Genomic DNA, 27,145 nt, shown 5'->3' with positions numbered 1-27,145 from the left:
GCTTTATCTCCACTCTGATATAAATCATCCACTGCTGGAGTAGTGATTATGTGCAATTCTTAGGTTTCTGTTTTGCATATTTTCTCCAGTTTTGCATATTTTCTCCAGTTCTCAACAAAGCTGGAGTCAAAAATAGTCTTAAGCCCTCAAAAAGTCAAAAAGATCTAGCTTCCATGTTTATTTTTTATATCTTCAACACAAACTCATCATCTGTTTTTATCAATGCGTGTGTTTTCCAAAACTGTTTATCTGCTTATGTGTGGACACAAATATTTGTCCTAGTGATGTATGTGCTGAAAAAATACCAAGCCTAGCTTGGGGGAGGTCACAGTAAAGGTTGCTTGCCAAATAGGTTGGTTGGCTTGTCTTTGTTAATATTTTTTTTTTAAGTGACCATACAAAAGGGTAAAGTGGATTGTTTATAGAAATTGCCTTCGGCAGATATTTCTGTACTTTTGGAGCTTAGCAGAAGGGCAGGAGGGCCAAGGTTAGTTCCAATGTTCTTCCGTTGTTAAGCAAGGGTTTTATATGAATCACTGGTACATCTTTAACTATGGAAGTTAATGAAGGTTATTATGAGAATGTGTATTTACCTTGAGATAATAGTCCAGGCTCACAGAAGTCTGGAGCTGGGAAACCAAGGACGAGCAGAAGAGCTGTTGCAGAAGGCAGTGCTCAGCTCAGAGATTTGGTCCTCTGTGCTCACAAGAGGATCTGCTGTTGGGACTCTCTCCAGGAGAACGAATCTCCACGTCTCAGCTAAGCCTGCAACACTCCAGGGCCACTCCATTGAATCTGCAGATTTTCACGTGGCCTCTGGTGGTTCTTCAAAAGCCTGAGGTTAGATGAAGTTGCTATTAATAATGGAGCTATAATACCTTCTTTTGACAGAGCATTTCAGCCCAGAGGACACCTCAGTGCTTTAAACAAATCTGAGATTGTTTTGTTTCAAGTGTGATTATGTGTAGAGGAAGCAAGTGGTGGTTGCAGCAGCTGATGTAGCACCGTGGGCAGCACAGGGGCTGGGAGAGGAAGCAAGCTGGCCACGTCCATCTGGAGATCTCAGTGTACAAATGCCCAGCTCTTCACTTCCACAACTCCAGCTCTTTCCAGGTTCTCCTTCCTGCACCTGTCACAGGCCTGAGTCAGATTCACTTCTGCACCACATCCCTTTTTGTACACTGTGGATGATAGACTGTCTTCCAGGCTTTGGGAGGATCTTTAGGTGCCAAACATCTTAGGTCAACTCATGGTTCTCCATCCCTGCCTGAACTTAGCAAAGCAGCCATGCTAAGTCTCTGTGCCAGGCAGGGAAGGTGACCCTCCTGTCCTCCACCTCTGAGCAAAAGGCTGTTTCACTTAGTTCTTACAAGTCAACAAGCAGAGTCTGTTCACTGCAAGATTTGTGCAAGGGGAGCACACAAGTGATAACTGAGTACATTAAGGAGGTATTAGCAGCCAGGGCACTCTCAAACCCAGCTGGAAGCAAGGTTGGTGTCTGCTGGGAAAGATGCAATTGTGGGAGAGAGTATTCTCTTCTCTTCTTTTGTTGTGGAATTGAGCAGCATAAAGTACAGCCTGTTCCTCTGCATTCTCGTGCCCTGCAATGCTGTGAGGTTATTTTAGCAGGCAGCCAAGGAGACTTTGGTATTTTGAAGACATCTGTGGCGCCAGTGTTTTTCATACAATTTTTAACACTTTGATAGCATACAGGATGACTGGCAAGCCCACTGCCTCTGTATCCATGCTGATGGGTCCATGCTGCAGTGTTTCCTCATCTGACCAATCCCAGTCAGAAATGCCTTGCTGATGTGCACACTGACCAGTGCTGCTGACAGGCTGCATAGGGGGGCAAATATTTCTGATTCGCCTGGTGTCTGCAATGTAAAGACCAAGAGGAGGTCTGCCCTCTCCTACGCGACTATTTTGAAAGCCACTGATATCTGAGTGACATTCAGGCAAGTAAAATATATTCTGACTTTTGTCACCACCCAGCTTTCAGTCTAACAAGGTGCTGGATTTTGTGGGCTCCTGCCATCTCTTTGAAGGCGTCCTCAAGTGTCAGCCAGGAGTGGCTGAAATCAGCAGCGTTACTGCTGGGTGAGCTCCAAGCTCCTGGGATCACAGCCAGGAGCATCCGCTTGGTGCTTTTTGCATGGTCTCCCTGAAAGGCATCCATGTGTACCCCCTCCAATCTCCAGGAAGGAACATGTCCCAGTGGAAAAGTGGCATTTGCACTTTGTTTTCCATCAAGGAAAGTGTATGTTGATTCCTCTTGGCTTTTTTTTTTTCCTGCCATTAGTATCTGGCTGCTAAATATGAGGAAATTGGGGATTTGGTTCCTGAATGGGAGGAAACAAAATCTGATTTCTTTTCCACCTGACTCATCCTCATGATGCCTGCCCACGTCATCACTGTGCCCCAGCCCCATGAGGACACTCAGCATTTTTCCTCACACCACAAAACATGTGGTGATGTATTTGATTTTAGAACACCCTGAACGCTCAGTCCCGTGCCTCAAATAAAGAGTACACCTGAGCTTTATTAAAAGCTGAAGAAGGGATGAAGGAGAGCAAAGGGACTACGTGACTCCAAACTGATCCGTGGTCTGTAGCCATCTTTGGTTCATTTCTCCCTCTCCCTCCTCATTATTATCTAAATGGAAGCGCTACCTAAGTCGGGTGTAACAGCTTGATAGCACTCAGATCACCGCTAATGATGCTAACTTGGTCAGGTATAATCAAAAATAATTGAAAGTGAGAGGTGTGTGGGTCAGTCCTTCCCAAGCAGCAGAGCACAAAATAGCCATCACACTGCAAGGAGAGGTCCCTCAGCCCTGGGACAGGGTTGAAGGGTGGGTGTTGGGGATTGGAGAGAGCAGAACAGAGGGAAAAATGAGGCGGATCGAGAGCCGCTTGGTAAGATGGGGTACTGCAAGGCTTTATTCAAGGATGTAGCAGAAGCCACTTCTGCCACCCACATAGGGATGCAGAGGGCATGGCCGCCATGTTGCAGGGAGGCCACGGGTGCAAGGAGCTCACGGTGCGCTCTCCCACTGCAGGTCTGCGGAGGACTCCCAGCCGGCTGTCAGGGCTGAGCGTGGCCTGCCCACTGCCCAGCCCGCCGGGCGGCACGTTGAGCTGCGAGCTGCAGGACTGCCCTTTCTGCGCCAGCCTCCTGGAGGACCCCGAGTTCGCCTTCAGTGAGTCCGACAGCTGCGACTCCGACAGCAACGGCATCTACGAGTTCACCCAGGACCTGCGGCACGGCGACCACAGGGACCAGCTGCAGCAACAGCGGGGCAGGAGGAAGAGGAAGAAAAAGAAACCCAAGGAGAGGAACAAGGTCACCCGCCTGTGGAAGGCATTCGGCAGCAAGCTGAAGAGGATCGTGGAGAGCAAGTACTTCAACCGAGGGATCATGATCGCGATCCTCATCAACACGCTGAGCATGGGCATCGAGTACCACGAGCAGGTGAGTGCGGCTGGCCTCAGCATCCTGGAGGGTTTGCTGTGCTGGGTGCTCGTGGTGTGGCAGCTTTGTGGCACGGGATGGCTGTGGCAAAGCCATTTTGGAGAGTGGGTTTTGTGCAAGTTGTAAACGCCAGGTGGGACCGAAGCCTGATCCTGATGGCGTGTATGAAGCAGAAGCATTTTCATGTGTGTGGAAAGCCTGGAAGGTGGTTGTCAGCAGCACTGAGGTGCTGAGGTGAAATGCCCGGTGTTAGGGCCGGGCAGCTCAGGGGCTGATTGAGAGTTATCTGCTGTGAATTATTCATAGGAGCATGAGTTGTTCTGGTGGAAATGCCCCTTTGTGGTCTGTGCTGCTGATGTGTGGGTACGAAGCTGCCCGTCCCAGGAGCTCCACCTCCACCGACTCAGAAGGATCTTCTTTGACCTTTAAATAAGAACCTCAGCTATCAGGCAATACTAAAAGCAATGAGGGAAAAGAAAAAGAAAAAAAAAAAAAGTGAGTTCCACCCTGAAGGCTCCAACATGTTTAATTTTATCTCATAGGGTGCAAAGTAGATCTTTCATTTAAGTGCTTGGAGGGAGGAAAGAGAAATCATGCTGTTCCCAGTATTAGTGTGAACGTGGCAATGGCAGAAAGCAGTGCTGGGAGCCGAGGACAGCTTGTCCTTGCTGGCTGATGGGAGCCACGGGGCTATGCGATGGGAGAGGGAGGCGAGTCATCTGATGTCTTCAGCTGGTCACTCTGGGGAAGGCTATGCTTTTCTGTCTCAGGAAGAAATGGTTGCTTTTCAGCTGTTTTCTGAAGACGTGCTCTGGAGTTTCTCATGCTGCCTCTGCATTGGGTGTTGAAAATATCCTCAGGAAGGGCAGCAGATCCTCATACTCATTTTCTGGTCAGGGTTCATCCGGTGTTCCCCCAGGTTTCCCCTGCAAAGTAAAGAACAAGACAGTATCTATAAAGCTGTTCCCCCTCTCTGCCGCCGTCTGCTCAGGAGTGAGGAGGAAAGGCAAACAATAGCATGGTACGCAGAAAGGCAGGATGCTCTGCATTTTCTTCTCCATCACTTTCCAGAATTCAGTTCTTTTCAGGACCGTGGCAAACAGTCCTCCAAAGTGTTACTCCTCTATTCTCTCCCTGCTTAGGTGTTTTGAACGACCATATGCCATACTCTGCTGTCTGAGGCATATTTTCTTTCAGAAAAGCGAGTACTCAGCTGAAACACATGAACCTCAGCTGTGCAACAGTAAATTAGTTCATGCTTACAGCAGAAAGAGTCCAAACTCAACAAAGCAATAGCTGTCACTGTCAGCTTTCTGTCTGCTTAGTTGTTCCACAAGTTTTAAAATTAGGAAGTACACCTTGTCAGTCACCTTTGAATAAACCATTCATTCCTCACAGCAGCTGCATTTCTGCATGGATACTCTTTTGTCAGGCGGATACACATTTGTCAGTCCTTGGGTATTGCTGTGATGGGTGCTTGGGGAAAGCTTTAGGCAGGCTGCACAGAGAAAGCCTGGGGATCACATGGAGTCTGTCCACAGTCACTTGTACAAAGGCAAATTGCAATAATTACGTCCTTGCTAATGAAGGAAAACTCCAGCCGGCAGATTTTTATGGGATCTTACCTTGTAAAACATTTGCTTTAAACCATCTCAAAACCAATGGCAATAAAGATTCTGAGGCTTTTGGCTAGGGAGCATCAGGCTCATGCCAGCTTTGCTCACAGGCACTGCCCAGCTTGGGTCCAATGAAAAGGGGGGAATTTTGAAGTGAAACCTGTAAAAGTTTCTCCACGTGTTTGCCTGAAATTTGTCGCTTGTGCCCAGCAAGGATAATGAGCTGCAGAGCTGTCAGAACCCAGGCTTGATGCACCTCACCCAAACACTATCCCATCAACATCACCTGCAGGGTGAGGTATTATCTGAAAGCAAGAGAAAATGGCTCTGAGCTCCTGAACTGCTTGACACAAAAGTCTGGGGCTTCTGCAAGCAAAGCAGAGTAATTTCAGAGCCTGCAGTTCTCCTGGTGTGAGAATTGGTTGTGAGGCTTGAGGTGCAGGGCTGGCTTTTTGGGAAGTTAAGGAGAAGATGCCTGAGCAAAGCTGTCATCAGCCTGCAGGGTGGTGTTGGAAAAGGAGGGCAGGAAGATTTAAAAAAAAAAAAAAAAAAAAAAAAAAGGCTTGTTTTGGTACAGCATGCTTCATGCCAGGATAAAGTTTAATTATTGCTTTCTGGTTGGTGATTGAGGGATGCTGCCATGGTGCTCCATACCTCTGCTTAGAGCAGATATTAGAAGATGTGAAGGTGTGAGCATTCTCCAGGCTGTTAGCGAGACACAGGCATTTCCATCATCTCCTTCTCCATTCTCCAAAGGGCAAACTTGGAGGCCATTCCCCCGTGTTTAGGAGCCTGTCTACAAGGCAAGCTACCCTCTACTATTCTCCTGGCTCTCCTCTTTCTTTGCTCCCCTGGGCTGTTCACTGTTCACAGTAAGCCACATTCAGGGGCTTGCTGTGGGGAAGCCTCCTGCCCTCTCAGCAGCACAAGCTCTGAAGCTCTGCAAAACGTCATCTACCATGGAGACATCTGCTCTGGGTAGAGCAGCTTAAGCAAGTTCCCTAGTTCTGATTCTTGCCGTTTGTTTTACTGAACAGTCATTATCTGGCTTTATTAAACTGGGCTGCAATCAATGCAACAGCCACAGGGAAGCCCTCCCCAAATCTCCCCAACTGTAAGAAAATACACAGTCCCTTCAAAAGAACTCATTAACAACTGCTTCCTTTTCCTTTCTGGCTTCTCAGACTTCATACAGATATCAGTGACTTTGCAAATAGATGGGTGCACTACATGCCTTTTTAGCTGAGTGATGTTCCAAGCCAAGGCATCAGTCCTGTGCATGTGGCCTGGATGGAGGGCACTGATAAGACATAGCATGGAAGAGAGAGCAGTACCAATCCTCAGTGCGTTATCTTACCTCTCATCCTGGGACATGACAGCACTTTGCAGAGAAGTCGCATGGAGCCCTCTGGAGGCAAGCAAGCAGCATCGTTGTCCCTCCCTTCTTGATGGAGGGAATCAAGGTTGCAAGGTGCCAGGCTGGAGGAAAAACCTGATGGTTCTCATCACTTTCCTGCTGGCTCTCATAGTAGCTGCAGGGCAAGGTGCGGTGCCTGTGTCACAGCAGAGCTTTGGCTGTTCTCTGTCTGCACTGCTGGAGCCCCTGAGAGAGACCTGTCCATATCCAAATTCCTTCAAGGCTTGAATGTGCATTTTTATGGGAGTCTGAAGCTCCCAGCAGTCTGCTCACACAATTACTCTGCCTGTTCTTGGCTAACACAGCTGGCAGCACCCCATTTAATGCATGCAGCCCTTTTATAATACTCTCCTAGGTGAGGATCCTCTCCTGTGGCTCAAGGCACAAGTGAGATAGCAGTAGAGAATTCATGGGGAGGAAGAGGAGATGCTGGAGCAGCTTTGCACAGAGCTGTCCTTTGGCAGGCAGCTCTTCCTGAAGCCAGACTTGAGGATTATATGGCAGTGCAGCCAGTGTGTGGCAGGAGGTCTGGGTAGCAGGAGGCAGCTGATGAAGGCAAGCGAGTTTCTCTGGGACATCAGTCATTAGCAGCAATCGGATCCTCCCGCACAGTGCATCCGCCCGGTTAACAGCCAGCACATCTCCAACTGCCAGGTTGTACAAGGCTGGTAATTAGGAAGTTACAGGATGCTGTTAGTTAGCATCAGCACAACTTGTATTTCAAAGGTTAATTGGCTGCTTTGGAGTTCTTTTTATTTTTTTTTTTTCATTTTTTTTCTTATGCTTTATATATTTCTCTATCTCAAGCACAAATAGGTACTCCCACAGATGAGGAAAGCCAAGTACAAAGAGGAAGGCAATCCTCACATTAATCTTCCAGGCAATTTCAATAAATTGGATGATTTTATTGTGCATTCATTGCAGCTGACAGTTCTCCAGGGTATCTGAGAACGTGCCATGGTACTGCAGTAACCAGGCAGGAACAGTGCATTCCAAAAACATGCCCTCTGCCGTGCCACTGGGGCAGTGTGAAGCCTGGTACAGGTCAGACCTGTTGAGGAACCAGCTGTCTGAGTGCCTCTTTGACACTGAAAGCTGATAGCTTGCTGCCTCAGAGTCAGCTCCTGCCCATGCTTCAGTGCCTGGTCTGAAGAATTGTTTCATTTGGCTTCTGCTGCAAGGTCAGTTCAGCCCTGGCAAAGGGTGGTGGACTCAAATCCTTCTCATCTGTTGTCAAGGCCAAAGTGAGACAAGTTCAGCCCTGCTAGGAGAACTTGATTCCCACCTCCCCCATTATCTGGCAGAAGGACAGAATCCTGTTCATTTGTCCAAGAGCAATGCTGGTGATATCTCTCCTTAAAGGCGAGCTCCAAATCCATCCCTGAGGGCCCCTGACTATTCTAAATTGTTAGAAGAGACCCCTACTTGACTTCCCAGTGGAATTTGCAGAAGTAGCTGCTGATACTTGTAATGATTCCACATAAAAGGCTCAATTTACATCAAATGGCAGTAGAAATGCTATTTTATATTCACTTCTCAGAAGAGAAGTACAAATTAGTATTTGTTCCAAGCTATTGCTGTTCAAAGAGCTTCTAATTGGTTTTCTGATCTCTCACCCATGGCGTGTCTCATTCGGAGCAGCTGTCTTTGCAGTAGGTTGGAGATGACCTTAGTGAGCACCCAGTGGTCCATGGCTTATCAGTGTAAGAGAAGTATTGGGTTTGAGTAGCACATTTTATTATTCTGGAGTAAAAGTGATTCTGTGTGATTTAAGGTAGCAACCAGCTTCTCTGGTGAGCATTTGTCAATTTTGGCTTGAAAAATTGTTTTGGCCTGGAAAGCTCCGCACTTATTCAGAAGGCAGAATGGAACCTTTCAGCAGCATTTGAAGCAAATTGCTTAAATTCCTTTTGAGTTGTGAGTCAATAAAATATTATCCTGATCTGAGATTCTGACTTTCAGCTAGTAAAACTTGTTCATTCTTCAAACTTCGTGTGATGCAATTTTAAGTACTCACGTACTGTCTGGAATTGAGGTAAGCAGATACCCACCAGCCCAATCCAGGATGTGTGAATTCAGCCCAGTTCATCCCTGCTTCCCTCTGAGGCTTTCCCCAGGCACTGGTTTGGTAGGGAGGCTTTGAGAGCATGTACTGGGTCTTCTGAGCAGAGCAATGGAAGTTCAACTCGTTCAGCAAGCACCTGCTGACGGCTGAATTCTGTCCTCACCATTGAGAGGAAGATGAAGGGCTTTATCTGGAGACTTTGGGGAAGTGTTTCCCATTTTCTTGTGCACCAAGATCATACCACTTTTTGAGTGCTCTCCAGACCTCATTTGACAGATACTTGGGACATTTCCAAAAGTGCCACCAAGTTTGTTATCCTCTCTGCAGAGTTCAGGCTGCAAGGCTTCTGATCTGAGCCAGCAGCAACTCATGGGTGAGTGCTTACATCCAGCAAACATTTCATTCCCATATCACAGGGAATTGAGGGTCACAGGCAAGAAGTGAAGTACTTCTGTCCTAACATAGCAGATAGATAGCAAATGTTAGCAGTCCAGAGGCAGGTGTCCGGCTGCAGACTGGATACCCGTCTGTTGGACCTTGGCAGCCTTCATGGCAAAGGGTGTAAATCACATCCTTCCTTGGGAAGCCTGCTGTGAATGGTGTTCATGGAGGCTTTTTTCTTACTTAAGTTAATTTAACTGATTCCTCCGCTGTTCTGTTTTGCTCTGCTGGATTGTATGTTCTTGGTATTTTTTTTTTTTTTTTTACTATATAAGGGCAAGCATACTAGAGATCCTTCCATTCCTCTGCCTCCTACCAGACAAGAACAGCACCTCTCCAGTGCAGAAACTGAGCATAATAACTCATTTGAGTGCTGACATACTGAGCAGTCACGGGAGAGTCAGGAGAACAGCAGAGCTAGTCATGGCAAGGGGAGCTTGCAGTCTGATCTGGTTCCTATAGATGTGCTCATTGGCCTATGGGGTAATGCAGAGCTATTCCCCATAGAGCTGCAGGCACATTTTCTCCCACCACTAATGGCTTAGTTCCTTCCCCTCGCTTATGCCACTAGTTGCTCTGTGTGAGGGATTGACCATACAAATGGCATCCGCTCCCTGCTGAGATGACTCCTTAAGCAGGTGACAGTAACGTGCTTCCCAGCATAAACAGTGTGTGGAAGCTGGTGTTCTGCTCGGTGCCAGCAATGGGCCTGCAGCACGTGGCCAGACCCTCCAGCTGCTTTACTTCCATCTGGGTCACGCAATAAGTCAGCTGAGCCAGCCCCAGTGCCTTCTGTGGCTGAGCCCGTTCAACTCCCGTGCTTCACAAGCACGCATGATGGCAACGGGTGGTTATATATAGAATGTAGACGGATTGTTTGCATTTCAACTGGCAGGTAAAATAAACCAAGTGTAATATAGCCTCAAGAATGAAAGCAGAGTGCATTTGCCAGCTGCATTTCATCACAAAAATGCGCGTAAATCACAGCCCTGGGCAGCCAGTTTCAAATGCTGTACTGACAATGGCTTTAATGTGCTCCAAGGCTGGGAGGTTTGATACAGCTGGACAGCGGGGTGTCTGCTTGCTGCAAAGGGAGACTGCGATAAGAGAGAGCCCGTAATGAAGAAGGTGGTTTTCACAAGCAATGAATACGACATTGCACTGAGCCTGTGCCTTCCTGCTGGCCATCAGTGAGTGCCACCTTTTACCAGACTAGGAGAGGAACATGCCCTGGAGTGGCAGGAAGCAGGGAGTGCCTTAGCTTGTCCTGGGAGTTCTGCATCTTTCTTTGCTTTTATTGGGTTTTTTTGCTCCTCAGAAACAAGGATTGTGTTTTGTTCTGTGTACATCACCCCACCATGTGAGACTCCCAGCTTGCTGGATGTTATTACAACTAATAACAGTGGGAATGGGAACAGCGCTGTGCCTCTCTCAGCACCAGTATTTATGCCTGAAGGTTGCAGGTAGATGCTGCAAAAGCAAGTTTACATTCCAGATTCAAACCAGAAGCAATAGAAGCATAACACGAGGAGATATGGACCATAACACAGGGAGATATGCAGAGAGGAGAGTGGGTAGGGTGGTGCAAGATAATGCTGGGCCAAGGGCTAACAGTGCATATAGGGTGGTTGTTCCCAACTGTCAGCTAGCAAAAGAAATATTCATATTTAATATCTTTGTGACTTTCCAACCATTCCCAGTGGAATTCTTTCTATGAAGATATAGAAAAATATAGGAAGACTTGGAAATACATTTAACTGATAAAATGTTAGGGAGTTGTAGGGAAGACAGTCATGGCACACCTAAGAGCAAAGTGGGATTACTGTTTGGCAGTGCGTATGGAGTGATGACAATGTAGTCTGTGAGCTCTGGGAAAAGATTCAGTAGCTGGGTAACTGCGTGCTGCCTATGTTCTCAGTGCTGAGGATTCGCAGGCAAAGGATTCAGGATGCCCAGGTAGCAGTCTAGCTAGCTTCTTTCTCCAGAGCAGAAGAATCACTGCAAGGAAATAAGCAGGTATGTTTACTGCTGCTGTCAACCTGAGTCATGGGTTTTCCTCGGGTTTTAACCAGGGTTCACCAGCTAGAACAGTGAGATTATCCAGAATTATGAATGAAGCTTTAAACATCTCCTTGAAACCTCCTTCTGAATCTTTTGTCACAAGATGAGGATGTTTTTATTATAACTGAGTTGGAGAGGTGGGGGGGAGTGGAGAGCTGCATCTGAAAGTAGCGAGACTTACTCAAAAACGAGGGAGATTTGGCATGCCTGTGTGCATTCTTTTCAAGCTCTATTTTTGTTTGCTCTGTCTGGTTTACAGCCTTTAAGACAGCCTGAGTCCCAATTTGGGAAAAACACTCTGTGCATAGGCCCTGTAGCAGGAACGTTTGCTAGAGCCGTAATCTGCCACAGAAAAGCACAGGGGCAGGAAGACCCAAGGCCTCCCCCCCTGTGAAGGCGTTTCATTTCTCTGCTGTCTGATGTCCGATACTTTTAGAAATGAATATCTCCACTCTCCCTGTTCTGTCCCATGCACAGATGAATCCAAAACTTTTTACCATAGTCCCCTAGGAGAAAACAGCAGAAGGAAAAGTCTTTTATTTAGTTTACGTGCTCCAAAGGGAATTGAGCTTGCTGCAGACAGACGGATCCTGTAGTTCTTTGGCTCTCGGCATGACTATACATGGACTTGTCTGTGCTTTAAAATTAGTTTGGTTTGAGGTGGTTTGTGAAGCATGAGTGTGCTGATTGCTTCTAGCAGCTCTACCTGTGGAGCCGTAGGACAGTGCTCACATTTCTCACTTAGCTCTCTGGGTAAAACATAACTCGCAGCAGTGCTGTTCATTCCCTGTGGTAGATGGTATGGCTCTCCATGTTGGAAGGGCTTTTCCATGGGGTGATAAATGCTATTCTGGAGTTGGAGTGTGTCCACCTGGAGTCTCCCATCCAGGCAGAAACTTCATAGCTCCAACCTGTCCCAAATCCCATCAGTAAGAAACAAATTTAACCACAGGGAGCTGCTCAACATGGGAGGGAATGAGACTTCCTTTTGTTTGTGGAGGGCTCAGAGCTATCAACTGTGTTAGCTAGCATTGTTTGTCTCTGGTCAGTGCTTCTTGGGAGTGCAAACAGTGTCAAGTCATTTGTGTAAATGATTTCCAGCCCAAGAGTCTGAAAGCAGTGAGAGTTGCTGAGCAATTATCTTCTTCCGAATGACCTGTGTTATGGGGACCATATTTCTCATTTGTGCTAAGGTCTCTTGAACCTGCTAAAATAAGAGATCAGCATCTTGGATTTCTTTAAACAGAACTACTGGTGTGGTGTGCTGAAGTCCTGGTAGGTACCAGCTGATATGTATGCCAAGGTAGAAGGGGCAGAGCATGGAAGCAGAGAAGGATTAAATCCCAGAAATCCCAGTTTGTGCTGAGGACTGGGAGCTTCAAACACCTCTAAGGTCCCTAGAGGTGAAAATAGGGCTGCTTACCACCACAGCACTTTGCAGAGATACCAAAGATACACTCCTGCCTCTCATTCCCTCTGCTTTCCCTAGCTCTGTCCCCTGTGCCACTGCAGTCTCCCAAGGTTCAAGCTGGAATTCTCTTTTTTTGTATCCCATTCTTCCTGCTGCCAGAGTTCCAGCATATGCAGGTACCCACCAAAGTAGCTGGAATCCTTCCCTTGCTGTGTACGTGACTGAGGACATACATGCCTCTCTCTTTCTCATGCACGTGTTCTCTCTGTTTCTGAGACTGCTTAACCTGTGACTGATGGACAATCAGGCTGAGGCTAACAGACAGATCCTGACCCTGCAGCTAATGGTGGAGCAGATGTTTCCCACCCAAGCCTGAAGAATTCCTTTTGTGTTTCAGAAATGATTTAATGCTATAGATTTCCTCTCACTCCTTTTCCCCCCTTTGCTCAGTGTGCAGTAGCAGAGGTGTTCATACGTATTTGATCTTCTAACTATAGCATGAAATCTGCATGCCATATTTATTGTTGCAGCTGTCACTTCTCTGAAAACATTCAGTAAAATGAAGGTTAACAAGCTTGGGCTCTTGGGAAAGCATGTAAAACATCACTGCGGAGGACCTCGTGTCATTACAGTGGAGTAAAGAACAGATACTTTCTGAGTTTCTGCAGGTTATTTGTCATCATCTGAAACAAATAATTTTCTAATTGTTAGTCCTTATTTGAAATTCTCAAATCCCCAAATCATTTTTTTTTCCCTTGTACAATATACACAGGAAGTACAAGATACAGAGCCTGAAGGGATGGTTTAATAGTTTAAGAATCAGATTGGCACTGGCCAGACTTAGTGCAGCCAGCTGTACGTTCAAATCCCAGGGGTGACCACTCACAGAGAGGTGGGCAGTGCTCCATGTCATTTATTATGTGCTCATTTAAAATCAGGTGTCCAGTTTGCTGTAGCTGGAGGAAGGGGTCCTCTGCCTCTCTTTGGAGGAGCAAGGGCTCAGCACGCTGCTCTGTGCCCCCACCATGGCCATGTGCTTCCTTACTCTTGCATGTGCCTGGGCTGAAGTTTGAAGTTCGGTTGATTCTTATGGAGGTTTGCTTAAATAAGACCAAATGGCTTTTGGCCTTTGCTTAAACAGCTCTTTGGGTGTATTAAATATAGTATACTTGGTATAGAAGGTCTTGTCAGACCTATTAGGCTTATGGCTGTGTCTGTGTAGGGTCTCCATGCACAAGTTTTATGTTCAGCATGGCTCAAGGCAGTTCTCAACATGAGAAGTGACATTCCAGCCATGCTGTGGATATCTCTGTGTCCCACTGTACTTGGGAAAAGCAGAGCAGAGCCAAGCTGGGCCCTGGCACGAGCAGCTGGGCATTAGTGCAGGCCGAGCTCTGATCCAGTGGGACTGTGCAGATGGGATGGAGTGGGATGAGCTGGGAAAGCTCCTTCTAATGATGCAAATGGAGAAGCTGTCGAGATTGATTGGGCTGGAGTGTGGGAGAGTTCAGACATATTTCTAGTAGTCACATCCTTCCTGTTGTGTGTTGTTTTTGTTTTTGAGACTCTAAAATAGATTGTGTAGGAAGTTGCAAGATTTGGACTCCTCTGCCCAGTTTTGCAGATTAAGATGGAGAGGAGATAGAGCTGCTCTGAGAGGCAGCCAAATGCAGCTTCGGTGCACTTCTGAGAAACCTCTTAATGAACAAGGATTGCTTCTGCCTTGCAAATGCTCACGTCCCTCCCTCTCCCTATCATGTCCACACCATAAGGAAATTGTGCAGGCCGTCTTTCCCTGTGTGAATGTCCCATCACCTGCAGTTAATTAAACTCTGTGCGTTGCTGAGTGCAGCGTGTCAGTTTGGTTAACGAAGCAGTGACTTACCCCATTAACTGCAGCTCTGTGTAAGCATTCACATTCTGAGGCTCTAATTCCCTGCTCTCACTCCTCTCACCCCACGTTTGCCACGCACCCATAGTTTTTGCTGTGCCAAATGCAGCACCCAGAAGGTGTCGTTCTGTTTTTTTAGCATCTCCATAGAAACCACTTTGGAGTTGCAAAGTTCAGGGCTTAAACAAATTTGAAAAGATTTACTCTAGTGATTCGAGTTGATCTGGTTTTAGACTGCCGGTCACCAGGAAGGAAGAAGTGTGTGTTTCAGTGATAAAGTTGGGAAGGAAAACAGTGAAGTACTCAAAGGTAGAGATGCAACAATTTTCTGTTGTATCAACCCAGGCTGAAGCTTTTGTGATAGCAGAAAGTTTATGTGAAGGTTGTTTAGAGAGAGACATGCCTATTTTTTTTTCAGTCTTACACCAAAGTATAGATGAATTTCTTGCCTAGGAGGATGCCTGTCTGGGTGTGAAGCTGTTTCTTTGTGTGCAGGCTCCCGCCTTCACCCTATTAACACCACCACCTCTCAGTTTGACCCCTCTTAAAAGGTTTAGATGCATATAGATTGGTGTACTTCTGATGTATGAAGTCCTGAGCCTCCTCTGCTTTCTTCCTTTTACAGCTTTTAGATAGAGGCCCAGCACTGCTCAGGGCAGCCAGGATTGGGCATAGGGCTGGTGTCCACCTGGCTGGCAGCAAAGACTGCTCTGTGCTGTGCCATGGAGAGGCTGATGCAGAGGGCACGCTTCTGTGATAATTTGGACCTCTGTCCCTGGCACAGCAAGCCGCAGCAACTTCTAGACAGGGATGAGCTCAGAAATGAAAGAAAAATCATCAGACAGCAAAGGAGGAAGCCCCTTGCTGTGCTTGGGTGTCCAAGGGTCACAGTGGTTTCGCAGCGGCCTTCCAGGCCCACAGTCACCAAGGCAATAGCTCATTGCCATGGAAACACCCATTGCCTTCTCAAGCGAGAGCATTTGAGCGAGTCCCGATGTTTAGCAAATAATTGCTTGAGAACCACTGTGTATCCCATCCCTTGATACTTTAGAGGCTAAGAAATAAAGTAGTATGACAGCTTTCACCACAGTCTATCTGGTTTGGAAACCCATGAGGAGGATTCCCACTGGGGCTGAATCTTTGCAAGCTCAGTTGCTTTCTCCAGGGCTCACTGTTTGCGTGTGGCTGACTTAGCCTTGCTAGTTTATTAAAGCCACTACACTGGAAATTGCAACTCTGTTCTCTTTCACTCCCACTCTCTTTGAGTAAAATCTTGCGTTGTCTGTTTCATTTGAAAACTGATGTTGCTGTGTGGAAGATAGGGATTGGTTTGGCTTTTTCCTGGGGTTGCCTTACAGCAGGGGATGCCTGGCCTTGCTTCCAGGGCAGGGAGTGGATCGAAGCCCCAGGCAGCAGGTCCAGCTGGAAGAAGGGCCCATCCACCTGGCCCTCGCTGCTAGAGGAGCATCATTCCTGCAGCCAAGAGCCATGGCAAGGGTGTGAAGTGCTGCCAGGAGGAAAACTCATGTGTGACATGCGTGAAGGCTGCAAATTAAATACGTTTTTTCACTTTGTCTGGTCCTTCTGGCAGATCCCCCCTGGTGAGTGCGTGGTGGTGGGCCACGGGATGGCAGAGCCACATGCTTTGGTCAGGGCACAGCAGGCTATGGGTGGTGGTGCAAGGCAGCACAAAGGACTGCAGGGCCTGTGCAAAGCACGAGGGCCAACCGTGGCATCTTCCATAGGGAAACTGCCACAAGCTGGTAAATCAGAAGGTGTGTGCTGCCTCTTTTACCTTTGCTTTCCTCTGCAGGTCCACTTGAAATGACAGCAGCACTTAATTGCATCGCTTTGGCATTCATGAGATCGGTGCTGATGATTTGAGAGGTGTTGTTATTGTTGCCATTAGCAGTGTAATTAGTGTTAGAATGACAGTCCCCTTTGCCCAATTCACCAAGGCTGAACTAACAGCTTCCAAAACCCAATGCATCCACTGCAGCAGCCTGGGGAGAGAGTCCCTGCTCTCAGGTGTTCAGCAGCCCTATATCTCTGGCAGCTTGGTACAGCAACCTCGTAATACTTAAAATAACTTGAATTAGTGCTTCTGTTATTAGGGCTGAAGTAATTGTTATTTCTCTGTCTTAGTAGGGATTTGATTTCATTACATCCAATAAGCAAATACGGTCTGGTTTTATACCCTCCCATTTTTGCCTTTTCTTTTTGATTGTTGTGGATGGTTTTAATTGCCACTTTAGTGTGATGCTCATGGCTAAGAAGAATGTATCAATAATTCACTTGCAAGAACAGTGTGGCAGATCTGAAGTTCCCATCTGCCTGCTTTGGCTGCAGGATAGAGCACCCTGGTCTGCTTGTAGCATTGTGTTCTCAGGGACAAATATGACCTTGTAACAATTCCTTGGTTTGCTTTAGGCTTGCTAGAGGGGAGGAAAGGTGGATTTTCCCTGAATTTGTTCTGCTGGCTCCCAGCGTATGTCTTTGATGCAGAGAAGAGAGGAGTTGCTGCCTGTATTACAGATGTGAATTTGCAGATAATCATTTCAGTGCTGATGAAGCTTTTGAATCTCAAGCAGCTCATGAGTGTTTCTGGAAGCTGCAGAAAAACTACATCAAATCTAAGTCTGTACCAAACACAGTCCTGTCTGGAGAATAAAAGAGCCGGAGGTTCCCACAACTCTTGTCCCCAGAAGATATCCCTGAGAACCGAACTTCATCAGTTTACAAATACAGCAGTAAAATATAGCTACCCACAATATTAGTGGCCTGGATCTAATAACCCAAGAAATCTTTTTCAGCCAGTGTCAAAAAAAACACAGCAAATAGAGCTCAACTCACCCAGTTCATCCTCTTGTTCTAAGGCAAGTTCCATTCTTTATATATTAAGATCATAAGTCATTTCATATCTTTTAGGACAACTGCATAAGGTGGGTGTCCTTGGTTAAAGAAAGTCTCTGCACTCTGCCTGTGCTATGGTGTCTGATACTTGTTGAGGATCATGTGAGAAACTAGACAGTTACAAAGCTGGGATTTAGGAAAAGAATTTGGGAGTCCTGACATTCAGCATCCAGATGTAGACACTAGACCTTCCCCTGATGACCCAGAAATCAAGGCTCGAGTGGACAATCCCTGTGAGAATCGTACCACCAAATCTTCTCCTGATGTCCACCCAACATTTCTGTTTTCTTCTATATGAAGGTCTGTAGGAAAGCTCTCCTAGTCATCTTTTGTTTTTATACCCCGTGCTCAGAGTTCAATTACAGCAGATTGCTCAAACTTCTAGAGAACTATCCTCTCCTCTCCTTGAACTTATTTCCCCATCAGCCCACTTCAGTTTCTTCTCCTTGGGCTTAATAGTTGACTTAGTCAAGGTCTTTGTCAGCTGTAGACTAAACATACTCCCCATCCTGTTCTTCCCATCAGCAGTCCTCTGGTGTGTTTTCTTGATGCTCCTCATCTCCTAATACCAGTACACAGTCCACAAATCACGAATGCACATTATTCAAAGGGGCTCTCCATAAAGGTCTGCTAGCAGGGGATGAATAATGTCTTGACAAAATAGATTTAAGTGGCCCCTTCTGAATCATCTTGGCAGTAATAGAGAGAGTGTGTCCATTTTTTGATTAAATATTTCCAGTTCTATTAGCTTGGGTGAAGTAAACAACTTCTATTGAGTTTGTCTGCTAATGACAACCCAAAGGCTTTTGATCTGTCTGTTATCAGTGAGCGAGCCTGTTGCTTAGATGTGGGGAAAGATTATATAATCATTGCTAAAGGTGCCTCTTTCAGAACAGTCAAATTGTTCAGAAACAATTCTATATTCTCTCAGTCTTCATGCATCTGCCACCTTTAATGGCCACAGACAGAACCTCTGATGTACAATGCTGTAACCACAGAGATTCTGTGCACAGTCAAAAATAGGCAATTCTAATTTGGCTGCAAGATTTTTGCAAATGAAATCAACCTTGATTTCTTGTGCAGACTCCTTTGTGTCCGTTTATATCTCAAAGCAGTTGTAGCATATTCTTTGTGTCTATTCTTTGATAGCACATTTCACAATACTGTGTGCTTTATCTTAAATTCTCTACCTCCTCCTGAAATCCTCTCACTCAGTTTGCATCTAAAAGGAAACTGTAGGCTCTAGCTCTTCTTTCTAGTTAATGATTTGAAAAGCAAGGTATTTTCAGCCCAAGTATAAATTAAAAAAAAAAATCATATTCCATGATGCATTATCTTTTTAATAATGCATGATTTGTGAAGCTGATTTGGTGCATTAGGCTGATGATTTTTGTCCACTTCTTGTTGACTTCAGCACAGAGAGTGGTCAAGACCAAAAAGCTTTGCAACAGACAAGAACGGTGTGAATACATTCCATTGTGTGAATATATAATTTTTTTATGGTGAGAGATTAGCCAAGTATATTGGACGAGAGTCAACACAGGCCTCACAAAGAGATGTCGTGCCTCGCAGATCCGCTGATTCTTTGAAGGACTCCACCAGCATATGGATGAGAATGATTCAGTCCGTATAATTTCCTTGGAATTTCGCCAGCCACTCTTAAAGGAACAAAGCCGAAGTGGGATGGATGGCATCCTGCTCTCAGAGAGAAGCCTGATGATATTTAACAGCTGCTCGAGAGAGGAGAGAATGGACAGAAGTAACAGGTCCTCTGCTGAAATGCCAGGTCACTAGGGGTGTTTTCTGATGTGCTGGGGTAGGTGCAGTCCAGTTGCTTCACTTGCACCCAACACTGTAGAAGCAACTGGGCATTTGTCATCCTCAACTCAGGCAGATTTGCTTTTATTCTCCTATTTCGATGAAACTGATCAGTCTATCAGTGACAGGCAGCCAGTTCACAGTCTGTGCTCCGGCCTCTGTCCCCAGATGGGCTGTAGCAGTGCCTGGCGTATGGCTGCAGGCTTTCGTCCCTGGTTGTTATCTGGAGTGCTGGCTCTTTCCTCCTGAGACTTCTCCCCTAATGACTAAACCTGAGCACTTTGGGCCTTGTTTGCGGGGTTATTCATTTATTTTTTTTTATTTCATTTCAAGTCTTATTTTTTCAGCCATCTGTCAGGCCATGTGATCTTCCATCAAGATATAATCTGGCTGATTGACCTACTTTTCAAGAATAGTAGCTGTAGTTTTGTATGCTACTGCTGGTAGCGATTCAGATTGCCCAAGTCCTTTCCTCCTGAGGGTGGAGAAGACAGCAATTGATCTAATCCAGCTTGGCATTTATGCCACTTGAAATGAAATTGCATTTTGCTGAATGAAACTGAGAAATGGAAAAGTAATACAGCAAATATGTTGTGCCATGTGGGACCTTCTGCCCGGGAAGTTTCCTAAGGAAGCTACAAAGAGGAGCTGATTATCCCTCAGAGCTAACTCCCTGACCAATAGCTTTTGTTACAAGAGATAGAAGTATGGCAGCCATGATTTCTTCAGTAGAAAACACTCCCAGGATTCAATACCAAGTGAATGTGAAGGCTTCGTACAGTAACCCCAGGTTGTATATAACTGGTGTTTATATGGTCATTGCTGGATAACATTTATTCTAATTTATTCTAATGGCTTTTTTTTTTTTTCCTTCTTTTTTATTTTTTTGCATGCTGGAGTTCATCAGGGTTGTGCAGCTTCCTCCAGTCCTCCACTGATGCCTTGTTTGCAGCTCCAAAAGGGAGCGGTACATTTTGCATTTCTTTGACAATATGCAGTTAGGTAAGAAATTATTAGCAGTGACTTTCATCCACAGAGCAGAGACGTAAAAGCAGTTCCACAGAGCATTAGGAGATCAAGTAGGTCAATTGAAAGGAAGAAAAATTACCATCAGCTACCTTCAATTAAACTATTATCGCTCCACATGAAGGATCCCATTTAGAGGAGAGCATAAAACCTGAGAGTAGAGATGAGTAAGAGAAAAAAATTGCCATTTATAATTGCAAAGCCAGAAAGAGAACATTCATCAGTACACATGAGGAAGAGATATCTCTCCTTCTCTTTGCCTACTTACAAGTAGGGCACCCTTGGAAATCTCTCAGCGAAACATTTTTTTTCATTAGAAAGCAGAAGTTTGTCAAAGCCACATTTCTAGCAGAGATGGTAACCCCATCTGTTAACCCTGTTAACCCCAACCCTAGTTGACTATCCAACACAGGGCAGAAGGCACCTCAGATCAGCGGACATCCTGGTGGCCAGGACAGGCTTCTAGGACCTGGGGCATCCTGGTTCAAGTTGCTGGTCTCTTTCCAAGGCCAGAGAGCGTAAATAACTTTTATCTGCACTTGTACACATGGAAGAGCACCAACCAAGCAGTTTTTCCTAGTAACTGAAGCCATATCATATGAAGGCAAGGCAATTTCTGTTGTCTGTGCTTTGGTCTAGATCAGCTGAACTAGTTTGAAGTTGATTGTAATATAGTGAGAGTCCTAAGAGTCAATAACCTACATCAAGACAGTTTATAAAAGAAATATTTTACAATGCAGTAACTCGAAGGGCTACTTGCATTATTCTTCCTATGTTTTAAGGTCAAATTAAGGGCAAGGAATGAAAAGGAGAAAAGAAGCCAAGTCTTAAATAGCTTTTCCTTTTCCTTCCCCTTTTCTCATTTCTTTTGCTCTTCTCACTTCTTTTCCCTTCTCTTTTCTTTTATCTCTTTTTTTTTTCCTCTCTTCTTTTATCTTTATTTTTCTTTTTTCTTTTCTTTTCACCATAGAAATATCACTATATCCACTTCGGTCTTTGACAAGCGAGAAAAAAAATGGGGAGAAAAGGTTAAAACATGGCCTTCACATTTGCTGGCAGCCTTCTGAGATGTCACTTGCATTCCCTGACAGCTCTCTGCTTCAGCTGTGAGCTTCTGGCTCTTCAAACTCCCTCCAAGAGAGCCTTTTCCCAAATTGTTTTATAGATGCTAGAATGAAATAGCTGTAAAGAATGAAACAGTTGCAAAGAAAAACAAGCACACAGCTAGCAGAGTTTAGGGCAGCCCTGTCACTTCTGCTGCAGTTTGGTTATGGTTACCCTCCCTCACCCGTTTCTGGTGTTAGCTGTTACTACATTTCTGCGTTACACTTAGATCTCACCACAGTGCATGAAACACCTCCTGCAACCCAGCCCAGCTGGGGCTGCCTTTTATCAAAGCCTGCGCTGCTCTCACAGCAGGAGGCTGAGCCCTCTTGCTCGTGTTCAGGTGGATGCCAGCATTGGCTCTGTAGCAAGATGCCTGTGATGTGGATTTGGGTGCAGGTAAGGGAACACCAGCTGCTGTGAGCAGCCACCTCCAAGGAGAAGAAGGAAGGGAGATGGGCTGCAGCTTGCACACCCACTCAGTGTATTAAACCCAGCCTCCAGCAACACCACGCTGTGTTTTACCCAGCACCTCACCTTAGGTTTGTGGAAGGCACAAAGCTCCAGCGTCGCAGGCTGAAGCTCACTATGAGAGTCTGCCTGTAGCATTAGCATTATACAGACATTTCTCACATGTTCTGGTTTTTTAGAAAAAGAAGAATATTTTGCAATGTCGAGCTCTCTTTAGCAGTTTCATTGATTCGCTCCCCTCCTGTAGTGCCAGTGCTCCAGACTCGTTTAAACTATTTTCCACAATTTTTGACCACTATTTCTTATTAAAAAAAAAAAAACTAATGAAAAAAAAACTAAACTAAACTAATTCTTCCCAAACATCACTTTAATCTGTCCCAGAAAACTGGCTTTCATCTTGCAATTGCTTTCACAGTAGCATGTAAACTGTACAAATGTAATATGGAGCCCAGTAATCCATCAGTTAAATAGATTAGTTAAGTAGGAGGCTGTGTGGCTTCTATGAGTGAAGCAAGCAGGCTTTAATCTCACCCATAGAGGAAAAGCTGGCTCAAGTGTAGCTAGTGTGCAGCCAGTGTGTGGCAAAGGGATGAAAGCTCAGAGGGTTGTGGTCATGGTGCTCTTTGGGAGGCAGTGCAGGGGCTTGAGAGTGTCATTACACCTGGGGCTCTTTGCATGGATTTTGTAGGATTCACACCTTTTTGCAGCTGGTAAGATTGTGACAGAGGCTGCAGGTGTCTTGATATGCTTTTACAACCTGTAGACATACTAAAATGTAAAGATGCTTAGTGCTTGGCTTGGATTATCCAGGATTGTAGTAATTGCCACGATTTGGGTTTATTAATGCCAAGAGTTGTGTGCTTTGTCCTTCCTTCTACCTCATTGTAATTAGCCTGAAGGCCCCTCTTCTCTGCTCCCCGCCTTTCTCTTGCATTCTCTTCAGGTATTAATTATGAAACAAAGGTGATGCCAGAGCTCACAGGCAGGTAAATTCATTGTAATGGATTAGCTGGTAATTGGAAAATGGCAGCCCTTGAAAATAGTGTGAAGAGAGAAAATGCAGAGTGTCCGGAAGCAAAGTGGAAATTGATGGTTCATTATGTCTCCTCTTCCTGGTCAGAGTCACTGCAGACTGAGCTTAAAAGTATAAAACAAGAAAAGCCAACATAAACAAGTGCTCAGAATCCCATTGACAGCTTTCGGCTCAGGACTAGAGAAAAAAACAACACAAGTGCAAAGGATGTTTATGAGACTAAATGTTCTGGATTTGTTTACCACTCCTCTGCGTCTCTGCCAGCCTCTGCTCTGCCTGTTCAGGAGGAGCCGAACGACTGCTTTGGACTTGAGGGGGATTGCTGAAGCAAAGCACATCCTTTACTTTAGAAATATCCTTCCCTGTTCATTCAGCAGGAGGGACCAGGTGTTTAACAGCCCTTTTCTCCGGTGTGATGCAGACATGATTATTTATTCTCAGTATCAGAGCAAAAAGGTTCCCAGCCAAAGCACAGAGGCAACCTGCTGGGGATTGAGCCCAAGCTATGTAAAATAGGTCTCTGTGGATGCAGGAATCAAGAGGGGGAAGGAAGAAGATTGGCAAAAGGATGAAGGAAAGTACAAGGAGATAAAGTGGCTTGCTTGAAGAACTGCAGTAATTCAGCCGCACTAAGAGAATCTCGGGCTGCAAAATCTTACTCATGGTCTTCATCCTCTCTTTGTAGGCGCCGTCAATAATTTGACCATTATGGGTTTCTCTTTCATTGATTTTTCTCCTGATTCCAGGAAGGCTCTGGGTTTGCACTGCATCTTACTAAAAGCAGAAATATCAGATTCTCAGAAGGAGACCATCCTTCCGAGGTTTTCAGACCCAAACTATTTAGAAAAGGATTTTTTGTCTGTTTATCTGAACTTGGAATGAACTGCTGAAATGTTTGAGGTTTGTCCCTAATAAAAACATGGTTTTGAATCATTGCAATGTTCTGCAGCGTAAATATGGCCTAAAAGTGAGCAGAGGTGGTTGTGCTTTCCTGGGACGTGTTTTGCTTGGAGTCAAGGCTAACTGTTGCTTTAAACTTACATTCAAGGATGCTGAAATCTTGCAAATTGATCCCATGATGGGATGCTTACTCCTGAAGCTAAATAGGATTGAGTCTGAAATCTGTGAGATTTGTGTTTGAATCTGAACCATTTACAGACATTACCTGGGACCTGATCTGATGGAGGTACGTGTGGATTAGTCATTCTTTGTGCTCATTTCTGCTGTCTTCAGCATGACACTTTCATCTCTTTCTGAGCTGCACTGTGGTCTCTCATGCCCAAGGGACAGCTTTACCCACCATGTCCTGCATTGCATCCATTGTGGTGGTTCCTGGATGTTTTGTAGCATCACACTGTGTTACTTGGTTGCTGCCTGACCTGTCCTGCTTCTAAAAACTTGAATCACCATAAAGGTCAAGAATTGCAGCAGTAAAAGATGTAGAGATATCCAGAGCGGATGAGGGGTCATGCACTCTCACTGTCTTTTGAAAAAGGAACTTCTCACTGATACAGATTGGAGCCTTACAGTGAGGAAGTAGTTGCCTTGTCATTGCTGTTAGGGCTTACAAAGCATTTGGTAAAAAGCAAAATATGCCGCTTTAGAAATACTCTCTTGGATGTGCATCGTTTTGATGCCAAGCTTTGTTAGCCACTCCTTGCTGGAAAGGCAGGTGTGTTTCACAGCACAACCACATCTCAAGCAAAACGTCTGAAATTTCCTTTTCTGAGCAGGTCAAAACAAGACATCACAGCAGTTTGAAAGCTTTGTTGCACCTTCATTTTCTGCCAGCCGGGAAGTTTGACAGAAATAATCCTTGCCATGAAAAGTTTTGTTTTCAGCAAATCAACATTTTGTTTTTCCCAGAGAAAAAAGGCTCCTGGAAAAATTCCTGCTCTGGGGTTGGTTTGAATTTGAACAACACAACAGTGTCTCCTGGTGGCTGACTCCAGGGGAATGGCCAAATCCATCTTAGGTTCCAAGTGTCTCTTCCTTGACCCTCCTTTAGATCTTTGCTCATCAGTAAGTGAGAAAAGTGGAAATGAATTGCACTCAGAGCAACAAACTATTTCATAAGCCATAAAAATACCCACAGCAGGCTGTTTTCTAGGTTGATGTTGAAAGAAGGTAATTATATTTGAAGACAGTATCACTGGATGTTTGGCTAATCTGCTGTTCAGCTTCCTCTCTAATAATACAGAAGCTCACATCAGCAGCTCAGCCAGCATGGAGGGCCACCCATCCTTCTCACTGCCCAGTGGGTTCTGCCTGCAGGTCACTGCGAGACTGCACTCTCACCACCTCACATTCCAGCAGCACTTGGCACCAAATGAGTTCTGCCTCATGCCAAATACGACCACTGAAAGATAATGAAAATCTCATCTGAAGCACGATTATTGGCTTTGCAGCATTAGCCTGATGCCATCACCTTACCCAGGCTTCCCCCGTCATCATTCTTGATCTGCTGGATCAGCTCCTCACCACTGCTATTGATGATCCCATCTGTGTCCTCTCCTTTCCCTCTTCCTCATGCCCTCTCTCCCTGCCCATGACAGATTTCTGCAGCTTTTCTTCTGAACTCAAATACAAAGCAAAAGCTGGAGAGTAAACAATAGGGGCAGCAAACTGTCAAAGGAAGTTGGCACATCAATATAAGCAGTTATACTGCCACATTAACTGCTTGCAATCCCATGTGTTCAACAGGCCACAAAAAGTTATAGGGTTGGCTTAGAAACCATGGGATTTTAGAGAATAAGAACTTGCAAATTCTTCTTATTTGCCAGAGGGTGTCTGTAAGTTTGTCCAGCTTACGCTTTTCAGTCTGGACAGTGACTTTTTTGGTAAAACCTCCTGAGGTTGTTGTATTGAATTAGGGATTTTGAAAAGATCACCAGGTATCCCAATTTCATGATAAAATTGTGGCTCTTGGCAGCACATCCGGCAGCAGTGAGATGAACTGGGAGAGTGCTGAGGTAGGTGTGGCTCTATTGGATCAGACAACTGCAGCACTGCAAGCTGCAATTTGGGATATTCTGTGATTCTATATGGGCACTCATTCTGCTGCCCAGAGGGCTGCAAGAATTTAGCAAGCTATTCTGCTTCTTAAGAGTGCTTTTGCATAACCCCAGCCGAGGGGAGGCGGAACGTGCCAACTGTGTGCTGATGGTGACAAATGGCTCAAGGATGCCATGGGCACGGTGTCCTGTCACCACTGTCACTTTACACAGGGCTGGCAGAGCCAGAAGGGCTCTATTTCGGGTGCAGTCTCCACTGGGGAGCTGGTTAGATGCCATCTTCAAGCAGTCCTTTTCTTCAGCTGGCTTTTCCAGGACATTTTGGCATTGTTGGGGAAGGGAATAGTGTGACAAATGCTTACTGATGGTAGGGAGGGAATCGCTGTTTCTGCAGTGAGAAAGGTGTAGGGAGGGCAGCCCAGGGGCCATGCTGTCTTAGTGCTCCCTATAGCCTCCTGGGTCACCCTTTGCTGGAAACTAAAGAATGGAAATTACACAGTCCTTCCCCTGATGTCTCTTAGTAATTAGTGTATATGAACTGTAATCATTAGGACTGAGGCTCTTCATGCTGTTTTTCTTGGATAAATGGTTGAGCAAAAGGCAGTCTATAGCATAAAGTAATTTAGCCTATGAGTGATGGTTCATTAGCAGCCCACAGACTGCCAATAGTAGGGGCTGTGCAGACTTTTCTTAGCATCAAGTTAACTCTTTTCCCCTCTATTTCAATTGCCAGAGATCCACTTTGCGGAGCGTGAAGTTAAATGTGGTCATGGCACAGGATTATCTGTGCTTTCTCCCTTCAGAGCCACAAATAATGCAGCAACATCCCTAAGAAACTGCCAACTATTAACATAGCATCTAATGATGGATGGGGAATAAAGGAAGTTATTATCAGTCAGGAGATGAGTCAGATATGAAAATAACACCTTTTTCTAGGCAATATTATTACATGGAGGAAATGAAAAAGAGTCATTTTCTTTTACAAAGGAATGGGTCGTGAGTATTAGAAATGCGCACTGCAGAGCTTGGTGCTGTTGGAGCAAACCCCAGCCAACCTTATGGATGTGTCCCTGCTGTGCCAGGTTCTTGCTATGAATCAGGAGCCCAGGTGCTGGGCAGGCACTGCTGCACCTCTCAGGAAGGGAATTTCTGAGGTCGTGTCTGAAATATGAGATTGTAGCCCAAGGTGATTTGGTGCTGATGATGGAGGAGGGGAATGGAAAAATCAGTGCTTAGGTGTAAGCTGCACGCAGACGAGTGCGATCAGAGAAACCCACTCTGATCCTAGAGGGAATTCTGGCACTCACAGCTCTACTGCTGTCTCTTTAACAAGGTCTGTTGTGAGTTACTGACAAGGACTTCAGAAAGAGAAATCATCTTGGTTTTTTTA

The 27,145-nt window shown here is 45.5% G+C and overlaps 1 protein-coding gene across 5 annotated transcripts in view; it reads left to right on the top strand.

Moving 5' to 3' along the window:
* Positions 1-27,145, top strand: part of CACNA1H (calcium voltage-gated channel subunit alpha1 H) — a 202,495-nt gene that overhangs the window by 122,393 nt on the left and 52,957 nt on the right. For all 5 annotated transcript variants that reach the window (XM_085237781.1, XM_085237778.1, XM_085237779.1 and 2 more), the window contains one exon: positions 3,062-3,474. In XM_085237781.1, the coding sequence (XP_085093907.1) occupies positions 3,062-3,474 (413 nt within the window). The remainder of the gene's footprint in view (positions 1-3,061; positions 3,475-27,145) is intronic.

The sequence above is a fragment of the Meleagris gallopavo genome, chromosome 16 (assembly GCF_905368555.1).
Source record: "Meleagris gallopavo chromosome 16, MGAL_WU_HG_1.1, whole genome shotgun sequence".
In the NCBI taxonomy this organism is placed as follows: Eukaryota; Metazoa; Chordata; class Aves; order Galliformes; family Phasianidae; genus Meleagris; species Meleagris gallopavo.
This window is presented reverse-complemented; position numbering and strand designations above follow the sequence as displayed.